Genomic DNA, 24,344 nt, shown 5'->3' on the forward strand with positions numbered 1-24,344 from the left:
GTTTCCTTGCTAACCACCACCCAGTTCCAAAGCCAATGGGCATGCATTTTAAGTTTTCATTATAGCAGCACCCCACTCCTAGGTACACATTTTTAAATTGATCAACCTTTTCCTGCAAAACAAGCAAACACAAAAATCTCAGTAACATACAAAAAATAAGCATATATTTCTCACTTAGAAATAAATTCTTTAGGTCAATTGGGGCATCTCTGTTTCAGGCTGTAGGTCAAGTTGACATCTTTTCCATGTTTCTCCATCTGGGGCTCTACAGTGGCCAGCAGATGCCTGGGACCTGTTTTATTATGCAAAGATTGGGAACTCCCAGAGTGGCAAGTAGAAACATTTAATACCTCTTAAGGCCTAGGCTCAGAACTGGTATACTGTCACTTCTGCCCAAGTTTTTCTGGCCAAAGCAAGTCGCAAGACCAAGAAGTAAATATCTGCTGAAAGTTACCTAATCTGTCATAATCCACTCTCTTGTACACAGAAGACTGTGACTGCTATGCAGTAAAAGCTGATTAATATAAGAACCAAGACATAAAAAAAGATTAAATTTTGCCATCTGGTACAACATGGATGGAACCTGAGGGTATTGTGCCAGGTGAACAGGTCAGTCAGAGAAAGACAAATACTGTATGATTCCACTCACATGTGGAATATTTTAAAAATAACAAACAAAACAAAACAAAAAGCACACACACATAGATACAGAGAACAGACTGGTGGTTACCAGAGGTAAGGGGGGGGTGGGGAGACAAAATGGATAAAGAGAATCAAGTGTATGGTGATGGATGGAAACTAGACTTTCGGTGGTAAGCACGTTGTTGTGAATAAGGTCGACAAATTGCACACATGAGATTTATGTAATGTTATAAACCAATGTTACCTCAATAAATACACACACACACACCAAGAGAAAAACGTAAAATTACAATTAACTATCAAATATTGGTAGGAATTTGGGGGAGGGAAGGGGAAGTAACTGAATTAAATCTTCATCTTTTATAAAAGGAAGGAAATAGTGTTTAATCAATCAAGGAGTGTAGGTAAAAGCATATAATTCAAAGTTACCTAAAGAACAAACAGCAAAATAGTTCAAATGTTTGTTTCTGGGGGTAGGCCTAACAATGGGAGGCAAGGAATGAAAAACTGTTGCTTTTCATCAAAAGTACTTTTGTACTACATTTTTTTGTTGCCATGTTCATGTAATACTCTAAGAAAAAAAAGTAATGAATTTCTACTAGATGCTTCTTGCTTAAAGACTAGATTTTAGAGAGAATGTTCCTGTATATAAACTGAATACCATGGGGGAAAAAACCCTGTATCCTTCAAGTGAAGGGAAATTTTGTTATATTTTCCTTGTGGGGCAAAAGCATGAGTTCCCCCTTAATATTCAATATAAGTGAAGAAGTAGTTCACATTCTTAGAGAATGCAGTCAGGAGCTGATAAATTTTAATATTTAGAAATTTACTTAACATCACTTTGGCTTTAAAAAATTCTTAACATGGAAAAACTTACTTATAAAACTTGAGTGATCTGCTGTTACAATATAAGGAATTGATATGAATACTACCCATTGAAAAGTATACAGGCACAACAAAATGAAGGTAGAAAGCAAACACTAATATATTATTTAAACAATAATTACAGACTACAGATAGAAAATACAGGTCATTCAGGTCAACAATTCTTTCCAACCACAGCAGACATCACAAATCAAACATGGCACTCTTCCCAGCAGAACAAGGGAACAATCTCAAATTCCAAAATCCTTCTCCACACAGTACTACTCAACCTCCAAAACTGTTTAGAGTTGGCATATCAAGTGAAACTTTCTTGCCCTAGAGCAAAGCAACACTCCAATTAATGTTTGCTGTATGAAAATATTCACTTCATTTCACCTTTTCGGCACTTAAAAGGCTTAAGAGATTTTTCCAAAGGATTAAATATTAAATTCTGCAATGAGAACATTGTGGTAATTGACCATGAGGAATATCTCTCTTCATGACAGAGTCTCATGGCTATTCAACTAGGATAACCTGGAAGTCTGATGAGTACTCCAGGAGTAAGGGAAGCCAAATAGACTGAACACTATTCAACAACTATTTAAAACATCAGTTGACAGCTTAGGCCATTTTTATTCTATACAGAGTTCTACGCATCTCTGGATAAAAAGTTACTGAGCCATGGTATCTACTAGATAGATTTCAGAGTGGTTGTTGGCTCACACCCTGTTCGGAACAAAGCTCCTTCCTCTCTTCATCCAAATCCCTACATCCATCTGTCCAAAGCATTCAGCACATTACTCCATCCTCCTAAATTCAGCTAATTGGACTAGGGCAGGACTCTTTACCTTAAAGCAGCCAATCAACAGGAATACCATCAACTTTTTTTGTTGCCTATCTCCCAAAAATAACCCAGTCAGATCCTCACAAGAATTTCAACAGGAGACAAAGTACAAATTTGCAAATGATACTGGATACTTGAACTAGAAGACCATGTAGACTAGTAAGGGCCAGCAGTTGGGCCCTATGCAAAATGAAAAAGCAAAGGAAGCCTACTGAAAAGGAGAGACAGACTATGGAACAATTAGTTCCTGTTTTTAGTTCCCCATGTAGTCCCTGTGAGGATCAGGTGTGCTCTAATGCATGTGTATGGATGTCCTCAAAACTCCCCAAAGTAACCAGGAAAAAAGAAAAAGAAAAAAAAATCCCCTCATTACTTAAGCTAGTTAAGAAACTAAAGGAACCCAGTTAAAGTGACTGCTTAGAGACAGTACCCTTGGAGTAACAGTCCTATGAGCCCCACTCTGGGATACTGCCTATATGTAATATAAGCTGTACAACTCAAACCAAGATCATTAAAATCAGCCAATTACTGATTTTGACCAGAAGTCAAGGAACCCTATTGGCTGTATCAGCTGCATTAAAGATAGTGATATTCAGTTTTTAATAACAAAAGGTACCCCTAAAAATACCCATCCTCTTGAATAAAAGGCAAGAAAACAGTAATGCTATAAAATAGACATTCAAGTTAAACCTCTTTTTCTTTCTTTTTCTTTAAACTCTGAAAGGAATGAATGAAAAAAATAGCTCTGGGAGTGGACTTAAAACACAGGAATTAGCTAGCAGGCCTAGCTCTTGGAACACAAAGTGGCCCCAGCCCACATGTATGAGAGCTCTTTGGTTAAAAAGTTGTAACCAGGCATCCTGCAGACTAATCTGGTTTTGTTTGAATCTGGTTTTGTTTGCCCACGGAATATTTTTAATGTGAAAGCTAGCAATCAGGACATTTCATCTTTTAAAAATTTAGTATTTTAGTTTCTCTTGAAAAACTAGGAAATCTGGAAACACAGAGCCCAGTTTCCCACTGGGAAAAGCATCCTCTGGTAAGCCGCAGTCCTCCCCACTACCTATCATATTGCTTAGGACCCAATTCTTCTCTTATTGCTCCTGTCTCCTTTAGGATATGAGCTATCAACCCCTGCTTTATTGATATAGATCCTCCAGTTCACAAATTTGCACAACCAACTTGTGAGTGGCTTGGTTAAGATCAGTTCTGACATCAACAATATGGTGCAACTAGGAAAAAAAAAAAAACAGACTTGGTCCTTTGTCCTGCATCCAGCTCACCAGTGCAGACTTTCCCTACCCTAAAGACAAATGCCTTTCAATCCTTCATTTCTTTTTCCTGTAATATGACCTCACTAGGAACCATTCCAATCTGTCAGACAAGGGTGGAGAGAAAGAATCAAGTTCCCAGTTCTATTCTCCCAGGAGGCTCCTGTTCCTCTAAGTAACTTTATGGGTGCAGATAATAGATAACTGGAAGGAAGTTACATCATCTCTACCTGCCAAAAGTGTCTGAAACCCACACCCTGCTCAGAAAAAAAAAAAAAATTCTTTCAAAAAATGTTTGAATTTAGGCAGTTTGCATGTCTATTGGTAGCCCTGAACATCTTTTCATGATGTAACTAAAATAAAATCTGTATCACAGATTTTTTTCTGTTATGAAATGTCAAGTGATTCAGCATTATAAAAGTTATATTTTTATAACTATTGTTTGGCAATGGAGAGAAAGCTAGAGTAAAAATATATTTAATATCCTAATAACCAAACTGGAGAAAGCATTAAGCTTAGTATATTAGAAAAGGAAGAAGAAAATTGAATGTTTAATTTCTCTCCAGAAAAATACATTAACAGGAATTAAGGTATCTCTATAAAAGAATCAATCATAATAAACATAACAAGAAAAACGGAATGAACACTTGACCATCAACAGTCACGCATATCAACCCACCAGGGTACATATCCGTCTTGATGTTATACTCTTATCCACCATTCGTTGCCTGGGTTTCAAATCTAAATAAGCATGGGTAGTTGCTATAGTGACAATATGCTACTTTTGGAACCAGAAGCTTAGTACTACTGAGTACTTCCTCCCACGCTTTGAATCATAGCTCAGACATTATAATTTCACAAAATGTGATTTCATTCTGTCCTTTAAAGAAGTCAATTTTGTTACTTTATCAAAAAGTTTACCAAAAATAATTTATAATTTACATAGTATAATAAATGTCAAGAGAAATAACCTAACTCACTTAACATGCTAAGAATATACATACTCAGTAAGTACTTAATGGAATAATATTAAAGATGTTGGCTTAATAAAATAAACAAATTGTATGCCATCATTGAAATGTACTGTGTTTTGACTGTAACTGAGCAAGATCATAACTTATTAATTCATGTCTTAGCTCATTGTTATTAATAGCAGTATTCCTACCATCCTTCATTTAATATGAAAATTAAATGAAGTTTTAAAAATTCAAAAACAACACTAAGAAGCTTAATTTTATTTTATAGCAGATTGATATAGAGGTCCTTCCTGACTTATAATGAGATTATGTTCCAGTAAATCCATCATAAATTGAAAATGTCAAAAATGCATTTAATATACCTAACCTACCAAACATCATAGCTTAGCCTAGCCTACCTTAAACATGCTCAGAACACATTAGCCTACAGTTGGCTAATCATCTAACACAAAGCCTATTTTATAATAAAGTGTTGAATAGCTCATTTAATTTATTGTATACTGTTCTGAAAGTGAAAAACAGAATGTTTTTTTAGTCTATTGGTTGTTTACCCTCAATATCATGGGGCCAAGTGGGAGCTGTGGCTCACTGCCACTCCCCAGCATCATGAGAGAGTATCTTACCACGTATCACTAGCCCGGGAAAAGAGCAAAATTCTAAGTATGGTTTCTACTGAATGCGTATTGTTTTTGCACTACTGTAAAGTTGAAAAATCATAAGTAGAACCATCTACTTTGGAGACTATCTGTATTTTTATTTCCTTTAGGAACTACTCCTAATAATAAAGATTAATTATTAACGGTATCCAAGGAGAAGGTAGTTTGTTGTTAGTAAAACACTAACAATAAGGAAAAATATCGGTCTCAAATCAATCAGAGAATATCTCCAAATCATCAAACAGTCAGAGACTAGGAACCCTCATACATTGCTGTTAGGACTGGAAAATGATACAATCACCTTAGAAAACAGTTTGGAAGTTTCTCCAAAAGCTACACATAGAACTATCAAACAACCTATCATTTTCACTTCTAGGTATCTACCCAAGAGAAATGAAAACATATGTTCACAAAAGACTTGGACATGAATATTTACAGAAATGGTATTCATAATAGCCAAAAACTAGAAACCTAAATGTTAATCAGGGAATTCCCTGGCGGTCCAGTGGTTAGGACTTGCGCTTTCATTGCCAGGGCCTTGGTTCAATCCCTGATCAGGGAACTAAGCAGGGCCAAAAAAAAATAAAAAATAAATGTTAATCAACTGGTAAATAGGTAGACCAAAAATAAATAAATAAATAAAATGAAATTCTATTCAGCAATAAAAAGGAATGAATTAATGACACATGCTACATCATGGATGAACCTCAAAAATATTATGTTGGGCTTCCCTGGTGGCGCAGTGGTTGAGAATCTGCCTGCCAATGCAGGGGACACGGGTTCGAGCCCTGGTCTGGGAAGATACCACAAGCCGTGGAGCAACTGGGCCCGTGAGCCACAACTACTGAGCCTGCGCGTCTGGAGCCTGTGCTCCGCAACAAGAGAGGCCGCGACAGTGAGAGGCCCCGCGCACCGCGATGAAGAGTGGCTCCCGCTTGCCGCAACTGGAGAAAGCCCTCGCACATAAACGAAGACCCAACACACCCAAAAATAAATAAATAAATAAATAATAAATTTATTTTAAAAAAATATATTATGCTAAGTGAAAGAAGCCAGACACAAGAGATCATATATTGTATGATTCCATTTATATCAAATGTTCAGAAAAGGCAAATTTATAGAGATGGAAAGTGCATTAGTGGCTTCCTGAAGGAAGAAGTGAGGATTAGCTGTAAATGGGTACGTGGAATCTTATTAAAGGGATGAAAATGTTCTAAAACCGATTTACAGTGTTGGTTGTACCATTTGATAAAATTACTAAATTGTTAAGGTGTATACTTGAAATGAATGAATTATATATGAAAAATATATCTCAGTAAAATAGGGTTTTTTAAAAAAAGTCAGAACATCAGAGCTGCAGGGAACCTTGCCAAAACTCTCTACTTATACAGCTGAAGAAAGTGAGGCCCCAAAGGGTTAAGCAACTTGTTTAAATGTCACCCAGCTAGATCACAACAAAAGTAAAAAAGAAAAAAGACCAAAATCCAGCCTCACGTTCCCACCCAGTCCAGTGTTACCTCTACTAAAAATGCTCAAGGAATTTTTAAAAATTATAATAATAATTACATAGAGTTCTTTGTGAAGAATTCTAGAAGTATCAAAATCTGAGAACTGAAAAGAATGATTGATTAAAACATAACAAAAATGTAATGAGAATGGGATGTTCAGAAAAAATAAAAGCTAGAAAAACTCGTTTGTCACTCTTTGAAGCCATATAACTTACTTTCAAAACTGGTAATAAAAGAAAAAGAACTAAGCATTTTTTCTGCCTTTTCAATAGGAGCTGTATTTCAGGGTAACTAAATGTTGTCAGTTTGTGAAAGAAAGCTTCTCCTATACAGAAGAATGCAAATTAATAAATGTAGATGGAATGAAAGAATTAGAAATTATCATTTTGGAACCCATAATACAATTAAGATTCAGGCAAGAATTATCAATTATTAAGGCCATTAAGTGAGTGGTTGATGGAGAAGTTGGACATTTGTAAAAAATAACATCTCACAGATTTTGTTTTAAGGTTTAACAAAACACAGAACTTTATATGGAGGAAGATCAAAATTAACCTAATCAAGCCTTTAGCATTAATGTCCCGGTTTATTAGAAATTCAGGTACTAGAATAGTAAGCTAAACACCAAGAGAAAGTAGTCAAACAATTACAGAAAGGGAGATATTCTACAGGACAATAAGCCTCCTCTCTTTAGCTAATCAGAGAGACAAAAAAAGAAAAAAGTGTGTGTTGGGCGGTGACTATTCTAGATTAAAAGAGACTTGAAATACAAACAAAAACAAGTGTGGTCCTTAATCGGATCCTGGTTTGGACAAAACAGCTATAAAGAACATTTGGGAGATAACTAGATAAATTTGAAGACGGGTTATTAGATAACAGAAGTTATTTAAGTGTGATAATATTATTTTTGTTATATAGTAATATGCTTTTAGAGATGCATACTAAAGTACTTATAAGTGGGAGATCCAGATGTCCATGGTTCACTTAAAAATATTTCAATGAGTTTAAAATATAAAAAAGTTAAATCCAAGTCTCAACTTCCTAATTCACTGCTGTTTCTATTAGTGCTCATTCATAAAAATATAATAATAATTACATAGAAAAATCTCTTGCAGACAAGAGGTTCAGAGGAGTGAGCTACCATGAAGGCTAGCTTTTTTCTTTTTTTTCTACAGGTACCAAAATGAAGATAACACATCACTGGCAACGCGGTATGTGCAAGACACCAAAAGTCATCAAAGCACCATGAATGGAGAGTTTTGCCTTCAAAGAGCTAAAAATATCTAGTAGAACAGCTTCTTGGAGTTAATCACTAGAAAACTAGGCTGTTCCAAGATCATAGTTAAGGCTTTGAAGCGGCAGCCTCACTAAAGCAATCCTCAATTATTACATAAAATCACTTACTCCTTTTCTGACTTCACTGCCCCTTACAATCAGTTAACTACTTCCCAAGTTGCGATGAAGTTAAGATACACTCTTTCGAAAATCCCTCTCTCAAATTAGGGGCGCCAAGCTAAAGAAAACCTTTACCATAACAATCAGCTTCTTTACACCTAGGGCCTCAAAACCCGGAACTCGGAGCCTCTCTCAAACCGCGGAGAAGAGGCTGATTATCAACCAACAAACCTAACTCATTTGCCTTTTTTTCTCCTCTCCCTCTAAATCCAAAGGGTGGCGCTGTCCTCACTCCTTCCCCACACACCAGGTGTACGCGCAGGTCCACTTCGAGGTCCGAACAAGGAATGGGGGGAGTCCACTCGCGACCTCGGTCCGGCCTCCAGCCGCCCCGCCCCGCGCTTCTCCTCTACGCGACGCAGCCCCTCCGGGGAAGCCCGCGACTGCGCCCGCTATCCCTCCTTAGCGGCTCTCTCTCAGAAACTCGCAACAATACTCCGGGCAGGTGGGACGGCTGACAAAGACCCAAGCCACCACTCTGGCTCTTAAGTCCTCAGCCCAGCAACAGAGAAACGTATAATGAGAAGCGTCACGAGCCCTTGCACCAACGCGAGTTCCGCCACTTCCACCGCCTGAGCGCCCAAGTTAACCGACTTACAGACTTGACGGGACTCGGCGGCCTCTGTGAGACGGGAGGGGGCGCCCATCGCCGGCACCACCAGCGCTTCCCGCCCCGCCCCGCCCCGCCCCGCCGGTCGGCCTGCCTGCGTCAGGTATCACGTGCTGCATCTCCCTTCCCTACAGTCAATCTGGCGCTCCCTTCTTCCGGAAGTCGCGCCCAGTCACGCAGGGCTCCTCCCACCATCGGTGACGTCAAACTCAGCTCCTACCACTGCTCTGCCTCCGCCTCCAGGCGCGGGGAGGGCTGCCGTTTCCTTACAATAAATCCTGCCGCTTCCGGGCCCCTAACCAGTCCAAGCGAGGGTTTTGAAGTTCCTGAGTGTGCAGGCCTCGGATGCGCATGAGTAGAGTTTGAGAGGCCCGAGCCTGGCTATCTGGAGGCCACCCCCGCAGAGGCCATTCCCCCTCTCCGCAACTTGTGCTGCACTTGGTTCCGCCGAGACCCACAACGGTTCCGCCCCCTTCTTCCTTGTCATTGATGTTGTTGTTCTTGTCAGTGCCGCAGCCCCGACCGCCGGGAGCCCGAACCCGAGCCGGGCCCGCCCGGGTGGCGCGGTGGCGGCGGCAGCGGCTGCGGCTGCAGCAGCTGCGACGGCTGCGGGGGCTGCTCCGGGGACTGCGGGGGCGGCCGAGGACCGGCAGCCGGCGGCGGGGCCGAATGGCTCTGTGCGGGCAAGCGGCAGGCGCCGCGTCGCTGCCCAGCGAGCTAATCGTGCACATCTTCTCCTTCCTGTCCGCGTCCGACCGGTTACGGGCCTCGGCCTCCTGTTCGCACTGGCGCGAGTGCCTCTTCTACCCGGCTCTGTGGCCCCAGCTCCGCATCTGCCTCCGCGTCTCGCCCTCGGAGCAGCCACGGCTCGAATTCCTCATGCGCAAGTGCGGCTGGTTCGTGCGAGAGCTGCGCGTTGAATTCGCCGCGGAGAATTACCTGAGCGGCGGAGGCGGCCCGGGCGATGGAGGCCGCGTCGACACCGGGACTGGCGGGGAGGAAGTCGAAGCCCTGCAGCTCTCAACCCGTTGGCTGGAAGTGCTACGCACCTACTTAGAGCTGGTGCTGTGCGTGCTGGTCAGCATCCGGAACAACAGGTAGGCTCTTCGCGGCCCGTGTGTTCAACCTTCTCTCCCCGCTCCTCCTCTCCCGGGGCGCAGGGTCGCCTCCTTCCTCACACCTCGAAACAGAATCAGTGCGGATACGCCCCGCCCGCTTCAGCGTTGCTCTTTTCAGTGACTGGGGGTGTCAGTTCTAATCCGGCGATTCCTTTGAGGTGGGAGGGCGTAACGGGACTCATCATAATACTTTATAAACAGTGAGGGACTTAGTGTTTATCAGACAGTACTCCTGGCGCCTTCCAGGCACTGTCTCATCCATCCTTTCGGTAGCAGTGGCATGGAGTTGACAGGCGCCGTCATTCTTCATTTTTCGGGTGGGAGAGCTGAAGCTTGGAGGGTGAGGCCCAGAGTGAGTCTTGGGAGAAACAAACCATAAACCGGTTTTTTTGTTTCTGAACCTATCCATTCAGAATAGTTCGTGGTGGGGGAAGGAGTAGGTATGCTACTGGTTTCTCATAGTTACAAGACTCTCCTTGCAAAAAATCTTTGACAGCCATTTTCTTACCGGGAATAGTTTTGATTAACTAGGCCAGGCACAAAGAGTAGGAGGAGTGTTTGTTAAAGGGATTGGGGAACAGCCTGATCATCAGGATTGGAAGTCCCTCCCCTTTGCACCTCCAGACTCAGCTTATCCCCAGTGATTCACCTAAAAGTAGCACAGTACAGCTTGGTGTTTGCGTGTGTTGGGGGAACTGGCCGGTGTCTGCAAAGAGTAAGCCCTAACGGTAGTGGTTTTGCATCAAGACTTTACTGTAATTCTGGGGCTAACTTCCTATGTTCTGGCCCATTGTCCTAATCAGTATTTTCCATTATTTATCTACCGCCCTCTCCAAAATTCCTATTAATGTAGATTTTCTGTATCTGGATATTCTAACTAACCTTGCAATTTAAACTATGAGGTAGAGGAAAGCTCAAAAGTTCAAAAAAGGAACAACTTAGCAATAATAGTTTAGCAGTTTGCAAGTACTTTCACATTCACTATCTTATTTGATCCTTTCAATGACCCTGTGAATTAGTCGGGACAGCTATTATTATCCCTATTTTATAGAAAGGAAACTGAAGCAAGTGATGTGCACATTGTCATACAGCATTGTTTTTCTCTAAGAGCAGTGTTCTTCCTTTTGCAATAAATACGTTATGTTGAACAGGATGGAGTGAAGGTCCTGGTTTAATGCTAGGTGAGGTAGATAGATAGATATTCTTAACTCTGTGTTTGACTCACAAGGGTGGGAGATAAGCATATAGCTCCAAGTTGTATCTGGAGCATGGCTCCATCATTCCAGTGGGCTGTGTATTTCCCCAGCTTTTCACACCAAGCCATTTCATTTCGTTACTTTGATTTTATGTGGCAAAAGAGGCTGTTCAAGGCTGTAAGTTGGTCTTGATCAGGTTAGAGACTCTTTGTCAGAGTTGAATGTATGGTTCGAGGCCCAAGTGACCTAGAAGTTAGAAAGATTCAGTCAGTGAGCACTTACTACTGATGAGACCAATGTGGGGGGGGTGGAGTGGTTTGAATTCAGCAAGTATCAATTAAATTTTTCTTGAGATCAGATAGCAGTTCTGAGCAGCCATCTAAAAATGCGTGTCTTTTGTCCAAGTAAGAACAAGTCTTGCAAAGTGCCTGGTTCCTTTTAAGTGTTTTAATAACTGGATGGATAAAGGTTATATAGGCAAAATAGTAGTACATCACATCTTTGCTTTTTCTCTCCCTCCCTTCCTCACCCCTACCACTTTTTTTTTCTGCTGTATTGAGGTACAATTGACAAAGTGTACCTACCCCTTGTATTAGCATCCCAATCTACTTGTCTCTAAGACTATCCTATAAATAATCTTTATATATTTGGTAAGAAGTTGATCTCAACTTTATTTTTGAAAATATCTTGAGATACTCTAGTAATATTGGAAGTATTAATATGGATGTTAAAAACTTAAAGGAAACTAGTTTTATTTAAACAAATTTGAAAATGTTTTAAACCAAGTTGTTTTTTTGGTAACTCTGATAAAGCCTATTCTTATTTCATTCCATAATCATTTAAACATCAGATTCAGGTTCAATGAAGACTCAAACAACCATTTTGTAGATAGAAAAGGGGGATATGAAACCTACCAAGTCACAAGCTTTCTGTTTCCAGGCTTTGTGTTGAATTTCTTTAAATAATTCATACAAATCAGACTGTTATTTTGTTGCATTCAGTTATTTTCATGTCTTTAAAGAAAAGAACTAAAACCATAACCTTGAATTGTGGGAACTTTCCAAGGGTACTGTTCTGAGAGGATAATTGGCATTTTGTTTTGCTTGATTCCTGGGTTTCATGTACACACGTACTGTCAAGAGTGACTGTAGCCACCTTACCAATATCTTAGGTGTTCGGAACAACTGATGAGTATCAAAGAGGTACAAAAATGCCTCACAGAGGGTAAAATACAGTCCTCTACCTTCAGAGCTCACTTCTCTACAAGGGGCTAGGATACCTACCTTCTTAATCCACAGTAAAAGCAGAAATAAAATAAGTACTCATTCAACTGTATTAGAGGTTAAATCGGCTGAGTTTCTTCTATAATTGTTCTACAGGAAATTGTACTTAGAAGTTCAAAACAACAAATTTAATTATGCAATTTTAGGATTTAACCTGTCAAGTTGAGTACTGCCTATTAAAATGCTGTATTTCAGACTCCTTAGGACAAATGAGACTTCATGGACAATAAGATTTATGATAATAATAGCTAATAGACTCAGTCACTAAAAATACTTATTCTTAAACTGTAGGCATAGGTACATTGTCATCATCTGGTTTATGCTTTCCTGGACTATATAAATATTTTGCATAAACCTTTTTTGGATGAAATACTATTTGGGGGGCAGTACTTTTTTAAAAGATGCAGGCTAGAGAGATTTTGTATAAGGGTGATTTTCTTGTTACAACTCTAACTACATGTATCTAGATTGATACATGTATCTAGATTGACCAATTTTATGACTATGCCTGCTTATATCCCCTCTTGGTAGTAGAAGGTCTATTAATAATTCTTAGATTTGGTTTGCTGATTTGGCACCTGCAGTGAGTGAGAGTCTTCTTACCTTTGTATTGTTTTTTCAACATCAGTCTACTAAGACCCAACAGCTGATAAGGCAATTTAAAAATACATCTTAAAATACATTAAAAATTCTTTGGACATTTCATATTACTACCTAAGAAGGTAGGAAATGTCTTGAAGGTATTATCTCCAGCAACCCTGAGCCTTATTTTTCTTGAAATACTTTTCCCCATCATGGGGTAATAAATACATGTGATAATAACATTTCACTTTTGAGAGCTTAACTTTTATTATTTGCTTTAAAAAGCCCATTTACAGAATATGTATACTAAAACATATTGGGATTCTGACCCGTCCTCGAGCCCCGAGAGATGGTTGCCTTTAGAGAAGAGATACCATACCCAACAGACTCCTTGCCTTAAAACTGACAAATTTAAAGTGGCTCCATGGGGATAGCTTCAAGGTCATTGAGAAGGAAGGAGACTAAACTGCTGAAGAAACTAATCTCCTCTGAGGGCTGCTGAGAGGAATTAGGGCTCTCTTTAGTCCATAGGTCCATTCTTACCATGACTGAGAACTGATAGAGGATAGGAAGATAAAACTCAACAAAAGATTGTCAAAGTAAAATATTTTTTATGTGTTAAAAGAAGCTGTTGAGCAGCTTTTGAATGAAGGGATTAAATTATTTCCATTTTAATGTGTTAGTTCCGAGGCAGCCTTGGAAGAGTTCACCCAATTTGATCAATTTATGTATGACCTAAGATGATACTTATAAAAAAGTCTGGTTTTTTTTCCCTCCAAATATTGAGAGCTTACTATGTGCCAGAGCAGTGAAGACAAGCTCCCTGTTTCCATGGTTTCAACATTCCAGAGGGAAAAGATAGGCAGAAACAAGTAAACAAAGATTATTTCGGTTGTGAAAGTAAGAGAAAATCTGAAAATAAAAGAGGACTATGTAATAGTGACTAGGTGGCAACATGAGATAGAGTGGTGAGGGAAAAACCTCTTCTGAAAAGGACATTTGAGCTGCAGCCTGAACGACAAGAGTCACCTATCTGAAGATCTGAGAAAATAGCATTCCAAGCAGAAAAAAACAGCACCAAGGCCTTAGGCCAGACAAATTTTGGGCCTGTTGGAGCAATAGGAAAGAAAGTATGGCAGGACCATGTGAAGTGTGAAAAGTGGTGTCACAATGAGCTCTGAGATGTAGCAGGAGGAAGGAATGGTGCTGGTTAGGTGGGCTTGTGGAATAAAGTTTGGACTATATCCTAAGAATAGAAGAAGTCATTGAAAAAATTTTAAGGACAAGCGTAAGGTGATCTAATTTGCATTTTAAGACAATCACTGGTTGCTGTGTAATGAATGAATTTTAAGAATGAACAGAGAGGAAGCAGGGAGACTAAAGGGAAGCTGTTGCAATAATCTAGGCAAGAGATGATGGTAGCCTGGAGTATGGTGGAGGAAAAGAAGATTTTAAAAAGTGAATGGATTTGGAATATATTTTGGAAGTAGAGCCAAGAAGACTTGCTGCTGGGATGTAGATAGAGGAAGGGAAGAATCAAATATTTTTCATCATTTCTCTGTAAAACTCACTCAGTTTTCTTGTCCTTAGTACTGTTAAAATTATCTTTTAATAATATGTTAAATAACAATTTTAAATGTGTCTTATTTAAATAAACCTTTTTTTAATAACATCTGGGATTTGAGGATGATGATAATTCTTAGATGGTAATTGAGTAAGTGAATTTGTAAAGCAAATTCTGGGAAATTACTTTTAATAAATGGATCCTAAGAAAGCTAATAAGGAATACTGTTATAGCCCCGTGACTTATTTCTGGAATCTCTAAAGCTGTGCCACTAGCCACATATAGCTATTTAAATTTTAATTACTTGAATAAAATTAAAGATTCAGTTAGTTGTACTTGCCACATTTCAAGTGCTCCATAGCCATATGTGGCTAGTGGCTACCATTTTGGACAGCATAGAATAGAGCATTTCCAGCATGGCAGAAAGTTCTGTTGGACAGCACTTCTCTAAAGTGTTTGTTTTCTTTGTTTGATTTGGCTGTTGTCATTCATTAACATTTCTGAGAGGAGGAAATATGTTATCAAAAAGTGTTATGTGACTGTAAACACATTTGATATTGAACATAGACTAAGAAAATTAGAAGTGATCTGAAAGAATTTCATGCAATGATGTAGATTATTTTAGCTTTTATCAGTTTAGAAAAGGAAAAAATTGCATTCTTTGAGCTCCTTTACATCATTGAGAAAGACTTCAACCGTTTTAAGTGCATCTTTTTAAAGTACCAAGTTCTTACATATTCTCCTTTTCCGTAGTTAATTAAACTTAGCTGTATTAACTCTAATTTAAGGTGGCTGTGTTTCACATTTTTACACTGATACTACTTATTACATCAAATAAGTAATTTTGGATCCTCTGAAATGAAAGGAAACACACTAGAGTTTCTGCCACGGATAAAGTTTGCCAATTCTGAACCACAGAAGAGAGAAAAGGTCTTCATGACCAAGACATCAGAAGCCTTTGGGTCTCAGTTGTACTAAACAGTCCAATGGAAATCCCAGAGAAAGATGAAGAGTTTTCAGCACTCTGCAGTTAGACCTTGAGGAATATTTCTTAAGCTCATAGGATGTTAATATTGTTTTCAAAGAATTGCCCAATCTAACACATTGAATCTATATGTTGTAGGTTTTTGTAAAAGGCTGTCAAAAATTGTGTTGGTTGTTTGATTCATAGGGAAATTCTTACGCTAGAAAGAGGATATCTCTTTTCAGTGATTTTTTTTAAAGTTTTTATTGGAGTTTAGTTGATTTACAATGTTGTGTTAGTTTCAGGTATACAGCAAAGTGAATCAGTTATACATATACATATATCCACTCTTTTTTAGATTCTTTTTCGCATATAGGCCATTACAGAGTATTGAGGAGAGTTCCCTGTGCTATACAGTAGGTCTTTATTAGTTATCTATTTTACTGAATATATATAGTAGTGTGTATATGTCAATCCCAGTCTTCCAATTTATCCCTGTCCCCCGCAATCCCCTGGTAACCATAAGTTTGTTTTCTGCATCTGTATCTCTATATCTGTTTTGTAGATAAGTTCATTTGTACCCTTTTTTTTTAGATTCCACATATAAGCAATATCATATGAAATTTATATACTTATATATTGAAGTTGTGTGTTTTTTTTATTTCTTTTTAAAATTTTTTTATTGAAGTATAGTTGGTTTATAATACTGTTAGTTTCAGGTGTGCAGCAAAGTGATTCACTTGTATATTTTTTCAGATTATTTTCCGTTATAGGTTATTACAAGATATTGAATATAGTTCCCTGTGCTGTACAGTAAATCTTTGTTGCCTATCTATTTTATGTAAAGTAGTTTGTACCTGTTAATCCTGTACCCCTAATTTATCCCTCCCTGCCTCCTTTTCCCCTTTGGTAACCATAAGTTTGTTTTCTATGTCTGTGAGTCTGTTTCTGTTTTATATCTAGACACATTTGTATAATTTTTTAGATTCCACATGTAAGTGATAACATATAATATTTGTCTTTCTCTGTCTGAATTACTTAGTATGATATTCTCTAGGTCCATCCATGTTGCTGCAAATGGCAATATTTCATTCTTTTCTATGGATGAGTAATATTCCATTGTGTATGTATGCCACATCTTCTTAAACCAATCATCTGTTGATGGGCACTTGGGTTGTTTCCATGTCTTGGCTTTTGTAAATAGTGCTGCTATGAACATTGGGGTGTTGGTATCTTTCCAAATTGGAGTTTTCACTTTTCCACACATATGCCTAAGAGTGAGATTGCTGGATCATATGGTAGATCTATTTTTAGTTTTTTAAGGAACCTCCCATACTGTTCTCCATAGTGGCTGTACCAATTTACATTCCCACCAACAGTGCAGGAGGGTTCCCTTTTCTCCATACCCTCTCCAGCATTTATTGTTTGTAGACTTTTTGATGATGGCCATTCTGACTGGTGTGAGGTGATATCTCATTGTAGTTTTGATTTGCATTTCCCTAATAATTAGTGATGTTGAACATCTTTTCATGTGCCTCTTGGCCATCTGGATGTCTTCTTAGGTCTAAGAAGACCTCTACCGAACTGTCTGTTTAGGTCTTCTGCCCATTTTTTGATTGTGTTGTTTGTTTTTTTGATATTGGGTTGTATGAGCTGTTTGTGTATTTTGGAGATTAACCCCTTGTCAATCACATCATTTACAAATATTTTCTCCCATTCCACAGGTTGTCTTTTGGTTTTGTTGATGGTTTCCTTTGCTATGCAAAAGCTTTTAATTTGATTAGGTCCCATTTGTTTATTTTTGCTTTTATTTCTTTGCCTTAGGAGACTGATCTGAGAAAATATTGCTACAGTTTATGTCTGAGAATATTTTGCCTATGTTCTCTTCTAAGAGTTTTATGGTGTCATGTTTTATACTTATGTCTTTAAACCATTTTGAGTTTATTTTTGTGTATGGTGTGAGGGAGTGTTCTAACTTCATTGATTTACATGTAGCTGTCCAGCTTTCCCAACACCACTTGTTGAAGAGTCTATCTTTTCTCCACTGTATATTCTTGCCTCCTTTGTCGTAGATTAATTGACCATAGGCGCGTGGGTTTATTTCTGGGCTCTCTATTCTGTTCCATTGATCTATATGTCTGTTTTTGTGTCACTACCATTGTGTTTTGATTACTGTAGCTTTGTGGTATTGTCTGAAGTCTGGAAGGGTTATCCCTCCAGCTTTGTTCTGTTTCCTCAGGATTGCTTTGGCTATTCTGGGTCTTCTGTAGTTCCATAAAAATTTTAGGATTATTTGTTCTAGTTCTGTGAAAAATGTCATGGGTATTTTGATAGGAATCACATTAAATCTGTAGATTGCTTTGGATAGTGTGGCCATTTTAACAATATTAAGTCTTCCAACCCAAGAGCATGAGATACCTTTCCATTTCTTTTAAGCAACTTCAGTTTCCTTTATCAGTGTTTTGTAGTTTTCAGTGTATAAGTCTTTCACCTCCTTGATAAGGCTTATTCCTAGATTTTTTTTTTGGTCACAATTTTAAATGGGATTTTTTTTTTACTTTCTCTTTCTGATATTTCATTGTTTGTGTAAAGAAATGCAACAGATTTCTGTATATTAATTTTGTATCCTGCTACCTTGATGAATTCACTTATTCTAATAGTTCTTGTATGGAGACTTTAGGGTTCTCTATGTAGAGTATCTTGTCACCTGCAAATAGTGACAGTTTTACCTCTTCTCTTCCAATTTGGATACCTTTTGTTTCTTTTTCCTGTCTGACTTCTGTCACTAAGACTTCTAGTACAGTATTAAATAGAAATGGTGAGAGTGGGCATCCTTGTCTTATTCTTGAATTTAGCAGAAAGGCTTTCAGCTTTTCTCTGTCGAGTATTATGTTAGCTGTGGGTTTGTTGTAAATGGTGTTTATTATGTTGAGATATGTTCCCTGTATACCCATTTTGGTGAGAGTTTTTATCATGAATGTGTGTTGAATTTTGTCAAATGCTTTTTCTGCATCTATTGAGATGATCATGTAGTTTTTGTCTTTCCTTTTGTTTATGTGGTGTATCACGTTGATAGATGTGCATACGTTGAACCATCCTTGTGACCCTGGAATGAATCCAGCTTGATCATGGTGTATGATCCTTTTTATGTATTGTTGGATTTGGTTTGCTAATTTTTTTTTGAGAATTTTTGCATCTATATTCATCAAAGATACTGGCCTGTAATCTTTTTTAGTAGTGTCTTTGTCTGGTTTTGGTATCAGGTTGATGGTGGCCTCATAGAATGAACTTGGGAGTGTTCCCTCCCTTCAATCTTGTGAAATAATTTGAGAAGGATAGGTATAAGTTCTTATTTGTATGTTTGGCAGAATTCTCCAGTGAAGCTGTCTGGTCCTGGACTTTTGTTTGCAGGGAGGTTTTTTTTTCATTACAGGTTCTATGTTCACTTTTAGTGATCAGTCTGTTCAAATTATGTTTCTTCTTGACTCAATTTTGGTGGGCTGTGTGTTTCTAGAAACTTATCCATTTCTTCTAGGTTGTCCAATTTTTAAGTTGTATGTTTTTCATACAACTTAAGTATATATATTAATATACTATGTGTATAAAAACTATGGTTGAAAAGATAGGCGCAAATCACAGGTCTTGAGAAGATAATTTTCACTTTTCTGAGCAAATATGTTATTTTAGAGGTATTCCTAGTGTAGAATGTACCTGAAGACTGATCTACACTATAAATCCGTGATGTGTGAGGTATAGATAAAAAACCCCTAGTTTTTGTCATGAATTAAGGTAAATAAACTATTCAACATATTTATTGAATGCCAGGCCTTGTTCTAGTGACTGGGGATACAGCATTAGTTAAAAAGCCATGCCATCATAGAGCTTATTCTAGTGGGAAAACAAGACAAATAAATAAAATATGTAGTATCACAGTTGGTAATACATGCTATGACACAAAATGAACCAGTGAAGGGAGATGGGAATGTTGGAGGTGGGAAGGAGTGTTGCTGTGTAAAATGGGGAATTTAAGGAAGGTTTTAACTGCTGAAGTAGTATTTGAAGGAAGGGAGGGACTAAGCCATGTGTGTCTCTCTCTCTGGAAAGTGATTCCTGGGAGAAGTAGCAGTAAGTGGAGGAGTGGCTCTGCAGTGGGACTATGACTGGCATGGTTAAGTAAAACAGCATAGAACCAATGAGATGTAGAAAAGGTTAGCCAAGTAAGAGGGAGAGGTGATATGGAAATCAGTAGGCCTTTATTGGGCTTTTATAAAGACTTTGACTCTAAGTGACATGAGGAGCCATGAAAGGGTTTTGCGACAAGGAGTGACATGACCTAATAGTTCAAAAGGAATATTCTAGCTGCTTTTTTGGGAATAGTTTCTAGCAGGACAAGGGTAGAAGCAATGAGCTGGTTATGAGGCTATTGCAGTAACCCAGACAAGACATGATGGTGGCATGGACCAGGGTGGGAGCAGTGGAAGTGATAAGTAGTCTGATTCTGTATTTATTTTTATCTGGAGGCCTTCTAGAAGTAGAATGTAAGTATAAAAAATTAGATACAATTGCTCAGCTAACATTACAGTGCTCTTTTAATTGCTACTCCCTAAATATATCTATAAAGATATTTCCTTTGGCTGTTTTTATTCATTTTGTGTTTAAAAGAAAAAGAGAGAGAAAAAAAAAGAAAGGAAATACCTAGGCTTTGGACACAGTTTATTTTCTGAAAGCATGGCTTATCTTTGATATTTAGCTCCTTTACCACCAAATACTTGCAAGCAGTGCCCAGTTCATATAGGCCTTACGTAAATTAGAATCAGTTTATTGAATTTCCCCAGAAACTTCCTGGCCTTCTTTACTGCAGTCATTTGGATTTTTTTTTTTTTCTCCTCTTCTCGTCCCTCACTTTCCTGCTTCATGTGAACCCATTACTCCTTGGAATTTGCCTAAGTCTGGCCCACATATGGGCTGTGGGTTCAAGATGGTAGGACTAAGTGGAAAAGACTAAGCAAGTGGTACTCTGCACAAGGCTTCTTCCCTTCCTTTGTCCCAAATCACTGGTCTTATCACTGTTAATGCTAGGTCAGGTAAATCTCTTTTTCTATCCCAAAACTCATCATGTGTACTCTTCTATTACATCTCTTAAGTGGACAAGGAAAAAGCAGGAAACAGGGGCCACACTTGAGCTACCTTTTAACCTGGTTTGTTACTCAGATGTTGCTGGTAACTTCCAAAAAGGATCTCATTCTTAGAAACCTCAAAAAAGCAACTTTGGTTCAAGGCAAAGAAGAAAGGCTTCACCTGAGGCAAGAGACTTTTACCTTCTGTATCTTAGATCCACCTTCTCAAGCCACACAACTTCTCCGTACCAAAGTCCTAGTAGAGTCACCACCATGTTCATGGGGCTGGGTAAGGCCCAGTCATATTGCCAGTACTGCAGAGAGCTGAGTGGATGTGTTCTTGATGGTCCTTAAAATCCTAAACTAGTTCTCCCAGAGAAATGGCAGTATTGAACAACCATATGAGGTAGGCAGCAGTATTATCTCTATTCTAAGGATGGTGAAACTGAGACACAGGGTAGTTAAGGGAGCTTGCCAATTACACAATTAGAGAAATGACTGCCTTTTTTTTCTAATACTTTAATGAAATTTTTGAACACATGCAAAAACTAGACAATGAACCTATCACCCAGATTCAGTATTTAAAGATTTTTGCCACGTTTGCTTTCTTTTATCTGTACTGAAGTATCAGAAAGGAAATCCAAGATATAGATGTCATTTTACACTGCACACTTCAATATAAAATTCTGAAAATTATGGACATTTTTATATATAACCACAGTGGCGTTAATACACTTAACAAAGTTGTCGATAATTCTTTAGTCTCACCTGACTTTTCTTTAATTAGTCTTTTTAAAACCTTTATTTCCACTCCCAAGAGTCTAAACTCATAGACATTTGTAACTTAATCACAATAACTTTTCATGTAATTGGCACATAATTCATATTTTGATAATTGAATGAGCAAAGAGTAGGAGAGCAGTCTGTAGACTAAGTTTCTAAATTATAAGTACTTAACAATCTGACTTCACTCTGTATCCGGAACTGATGACTTTTAAAAATAGGATTGGGGCTTCCCTGGTGACGCAGTGGTTAAGAATCCGCCTGCCAATGCAGGGGACACAGGTTTGAGCCCTGGTCCAGGAAGATCCCACATGCCACGGAGCAACTAAGCCTGTGCGCCACAACTACTGAGCCTGCACTCTAGAGCCCGTGAGCCACAACTACTGAGCCCACGTGCCACAACGACTGAAGCCCATGTGCCTATAACCTGTGCTCCACAACAAGAGAAGCCACCACAATGAGAAGCCCACACACCGCAACGAAGAGTAGCCCCTGCTCGCCACAACTAGAGAAAGCCCGCGCACAGCAACAAAGACCCAACACAGCCAAAAATAAATAAATAAATAAATAAATTTTTTTAAAAAATAAAAATAGGATTAAAGAAGAATGCAATTAGGTTGAAGAAATTCATTCTCTTTTTGCAATAGTATTAGATTGATTATCAAACACTGTTTATGATTTTGTGCTCTTTCACAGCACATCTTAGGATTTGCAAAGGGACTATTAAGTAGGTTGTATCCTATTAATATTACCATAGGAACAGAGCTAAGTTAAATCGAAGAATTAAGATGAAAGAAAATATTTCTAACCAACTGAACTGTTTTCCCAGTGTGTTTTTGTTACCTGCCTTTTGAGCAAAGGCATGTTGTGGACATTGTGCAGGAAAGAACTCAGTATTGTATACCTGGAACTAAAACAGAGATCTTCCAGACAGTCTCCTTATATTAACTTGTTAAATTTTACTAACATGCAGGTCGTTAATTTTTTTGTTAATGATTTTGATGTGAATTAAGCTCTTATGAAGGTGAAAGCTATGTAAAGCTAATCTAAAGTAAAAATTCACCAGAGGTAATTCTAGTAAAATGTGAAACATCCTTTTACAAAATTGGAATAATAATATATATGTGATTTTGAATAAACCTTTAGCCAGACTCATCAAGAAAAATCTCAAACAATCTAAACTTGCACCCAAAGAAACTAGAAAAAGAAGAAAAAACAAAACCTAAAGTTAGTAAAAGGAAAGAAATAATAAAGGTCAGAGCAGAAATAAATGAAATAGAGACTGAAAAAACAATATAAAAGATCAATGAAACTAAGAGCTGGTTCTTTGAAAAGATAAATAAAATTGATAAACCTTTAGCCAGACTCAGCAAGAAAAAAGAGAGAGGGCCCAAATCAATAAAATCAGAAATGAAAAAGGAGACGTTACAACCAAACACTACAGAAATACAAGGATCCTAAGAGATTACTACAAACAACTATACACCAACAAAGTGGACAAGCTAGAAGAAAAGGAAAAATTCCTAGATATGTGCACTCTCCCAAGATTGAACCAGGAAGAAACAGAAAATATGAACAGACCAATGACTAGTAATGAAACTGAATTTCGTTTTTTTAAAAAACTGCCAATAAACAAAAGTCCAGGACCGGATGGCTTCACAGGTGAATTCTACCAAACGTTTAGAAAAGAGTTAACACCTGTGCTCTCAAACTGTTCCAAAAAATTGCAGAGGAAGGAACACTTCCAAACCCATTCTCTGAGGCCAGCAGTATCCTGATACCAAAGTCAGAAAAAGACACCACCCTGATACCAAAACCAGAAAATGACACCACAAGAAAAGAAAATTACAGGCCACAGTAATTTTCAAATTTCTTTGTTGATCACTGATCAACATAGATGCAAAAGTCCTCAACAAAATATTAGCAAACTGAATTCAACAATACATTAAAAGGATCATACACCATGATCAAGTGGGATTTATCCTAGGAATGCAAGAATGGTTCATTATCCATATATCAATCAATGTGATACAACACATTAACAAATTGAAGAATAAAAATCGTGTGATCATCTCAATAGATGCAGAAAATGCTTTTGACAAAATTTAACATCCATTTATAGTAAAAAAAACTCTCCACAAAGTGGGTGTAGAAGGAACATAATAAAGGCCATATATGACAAGCCCACAGCTTATCATGAGACAGTGAAAAGCTGAAAGCATTTCTTCTAAGATCAGGAATAAGACAAGAATGCCCACTCTCACCACTTTTATTCAGCATAATATTCAAAGTCCTAGCCACAGCGGTCAGACAAGAAAAAGAAATGAAAGGAATCCAAGCTGGAAAAGAAGAAGTAAAACTGTCACTGTTTGCAGATGACATGATACTATATATAGAAAATCCTAAAGACACCACCAAAACCTATTAGAACTCATCAATGAATTCAGTAAAGTTGCAGGATACAAAATTAATGTGTAGAAATATGTTTTTTTTTATATACCAACAATGAACTATCAGAAAGTGAAATTAAGAGAACAATCCCATTTACCATCACATCAGAAAAAATGAAGTAACTAGGAATAAATCTAACTAAGGAGGTGAAAGACCTGTATTCCAAAAACTATAAGACATTGATGAAAAACATTGAAAAATGACACAAATAGAAAAATATACCATGCTCATAGATTGGAAGAATCAGTATTGTTACCATGCTACCCAAAGCAATTTACAGATTCAGTGCAATCATTATCAAAATACCAATTACATTTTTCACAGAACTAGAATAAATAGTTCTAAAATTTGTATGGAAACACAAAAGACAATGAATAGCCAAGGCATTCTTGAGAAAGAAGAACAAAGCTGGAAGTATCACACTCTTTGATTTCAAACTATACTACAAAGCTACAGTAC

At 38.0% G+C, this 24,344-nt stretch overlaps 1 protein-coding gene across 1 annotated transcript in view; it reads left to right on the forward strand.

Annotated features, from left to right (window-relative positions):
- Positions 1 to 9,155: 9,155 nt before the first annotated feature.
- Positions 9,156 to 24,344, forward strand: part of FBXO33 (F-box protein 33) — a 31,828-nt gene continuing 16,639 nt past the window's right edge. Inside the window, exon 1 of the mRNA XM_068545855.1 lies at positions 9,156 to 9,924. Coding sequence (XP_068401956.1) covers positions 9,317 to 9,924 — 608 coding nt within the window. The 5' untranslated portion in view covers positions 9,156 to 9,316. The remainder of the gene's footprint in view (positions 9,925 to 24,344) is intronic.

The sequence above is a fragment of the Eschrichtius robustus genome, chromosome 1, assembly GCF_028021215.1.
Source record: "Eschrichtius robustus isolate mEscRob2 chromosome 1, mEscRob2.pri, whole genome shotgun sequence".
Lineage (NCBI taxonomy): Eukaryota > Metazoa > Chordata > Mammalia > Artiodactyla > Eschrichtiidae > Eschrichtius > Eschrichtius robustus.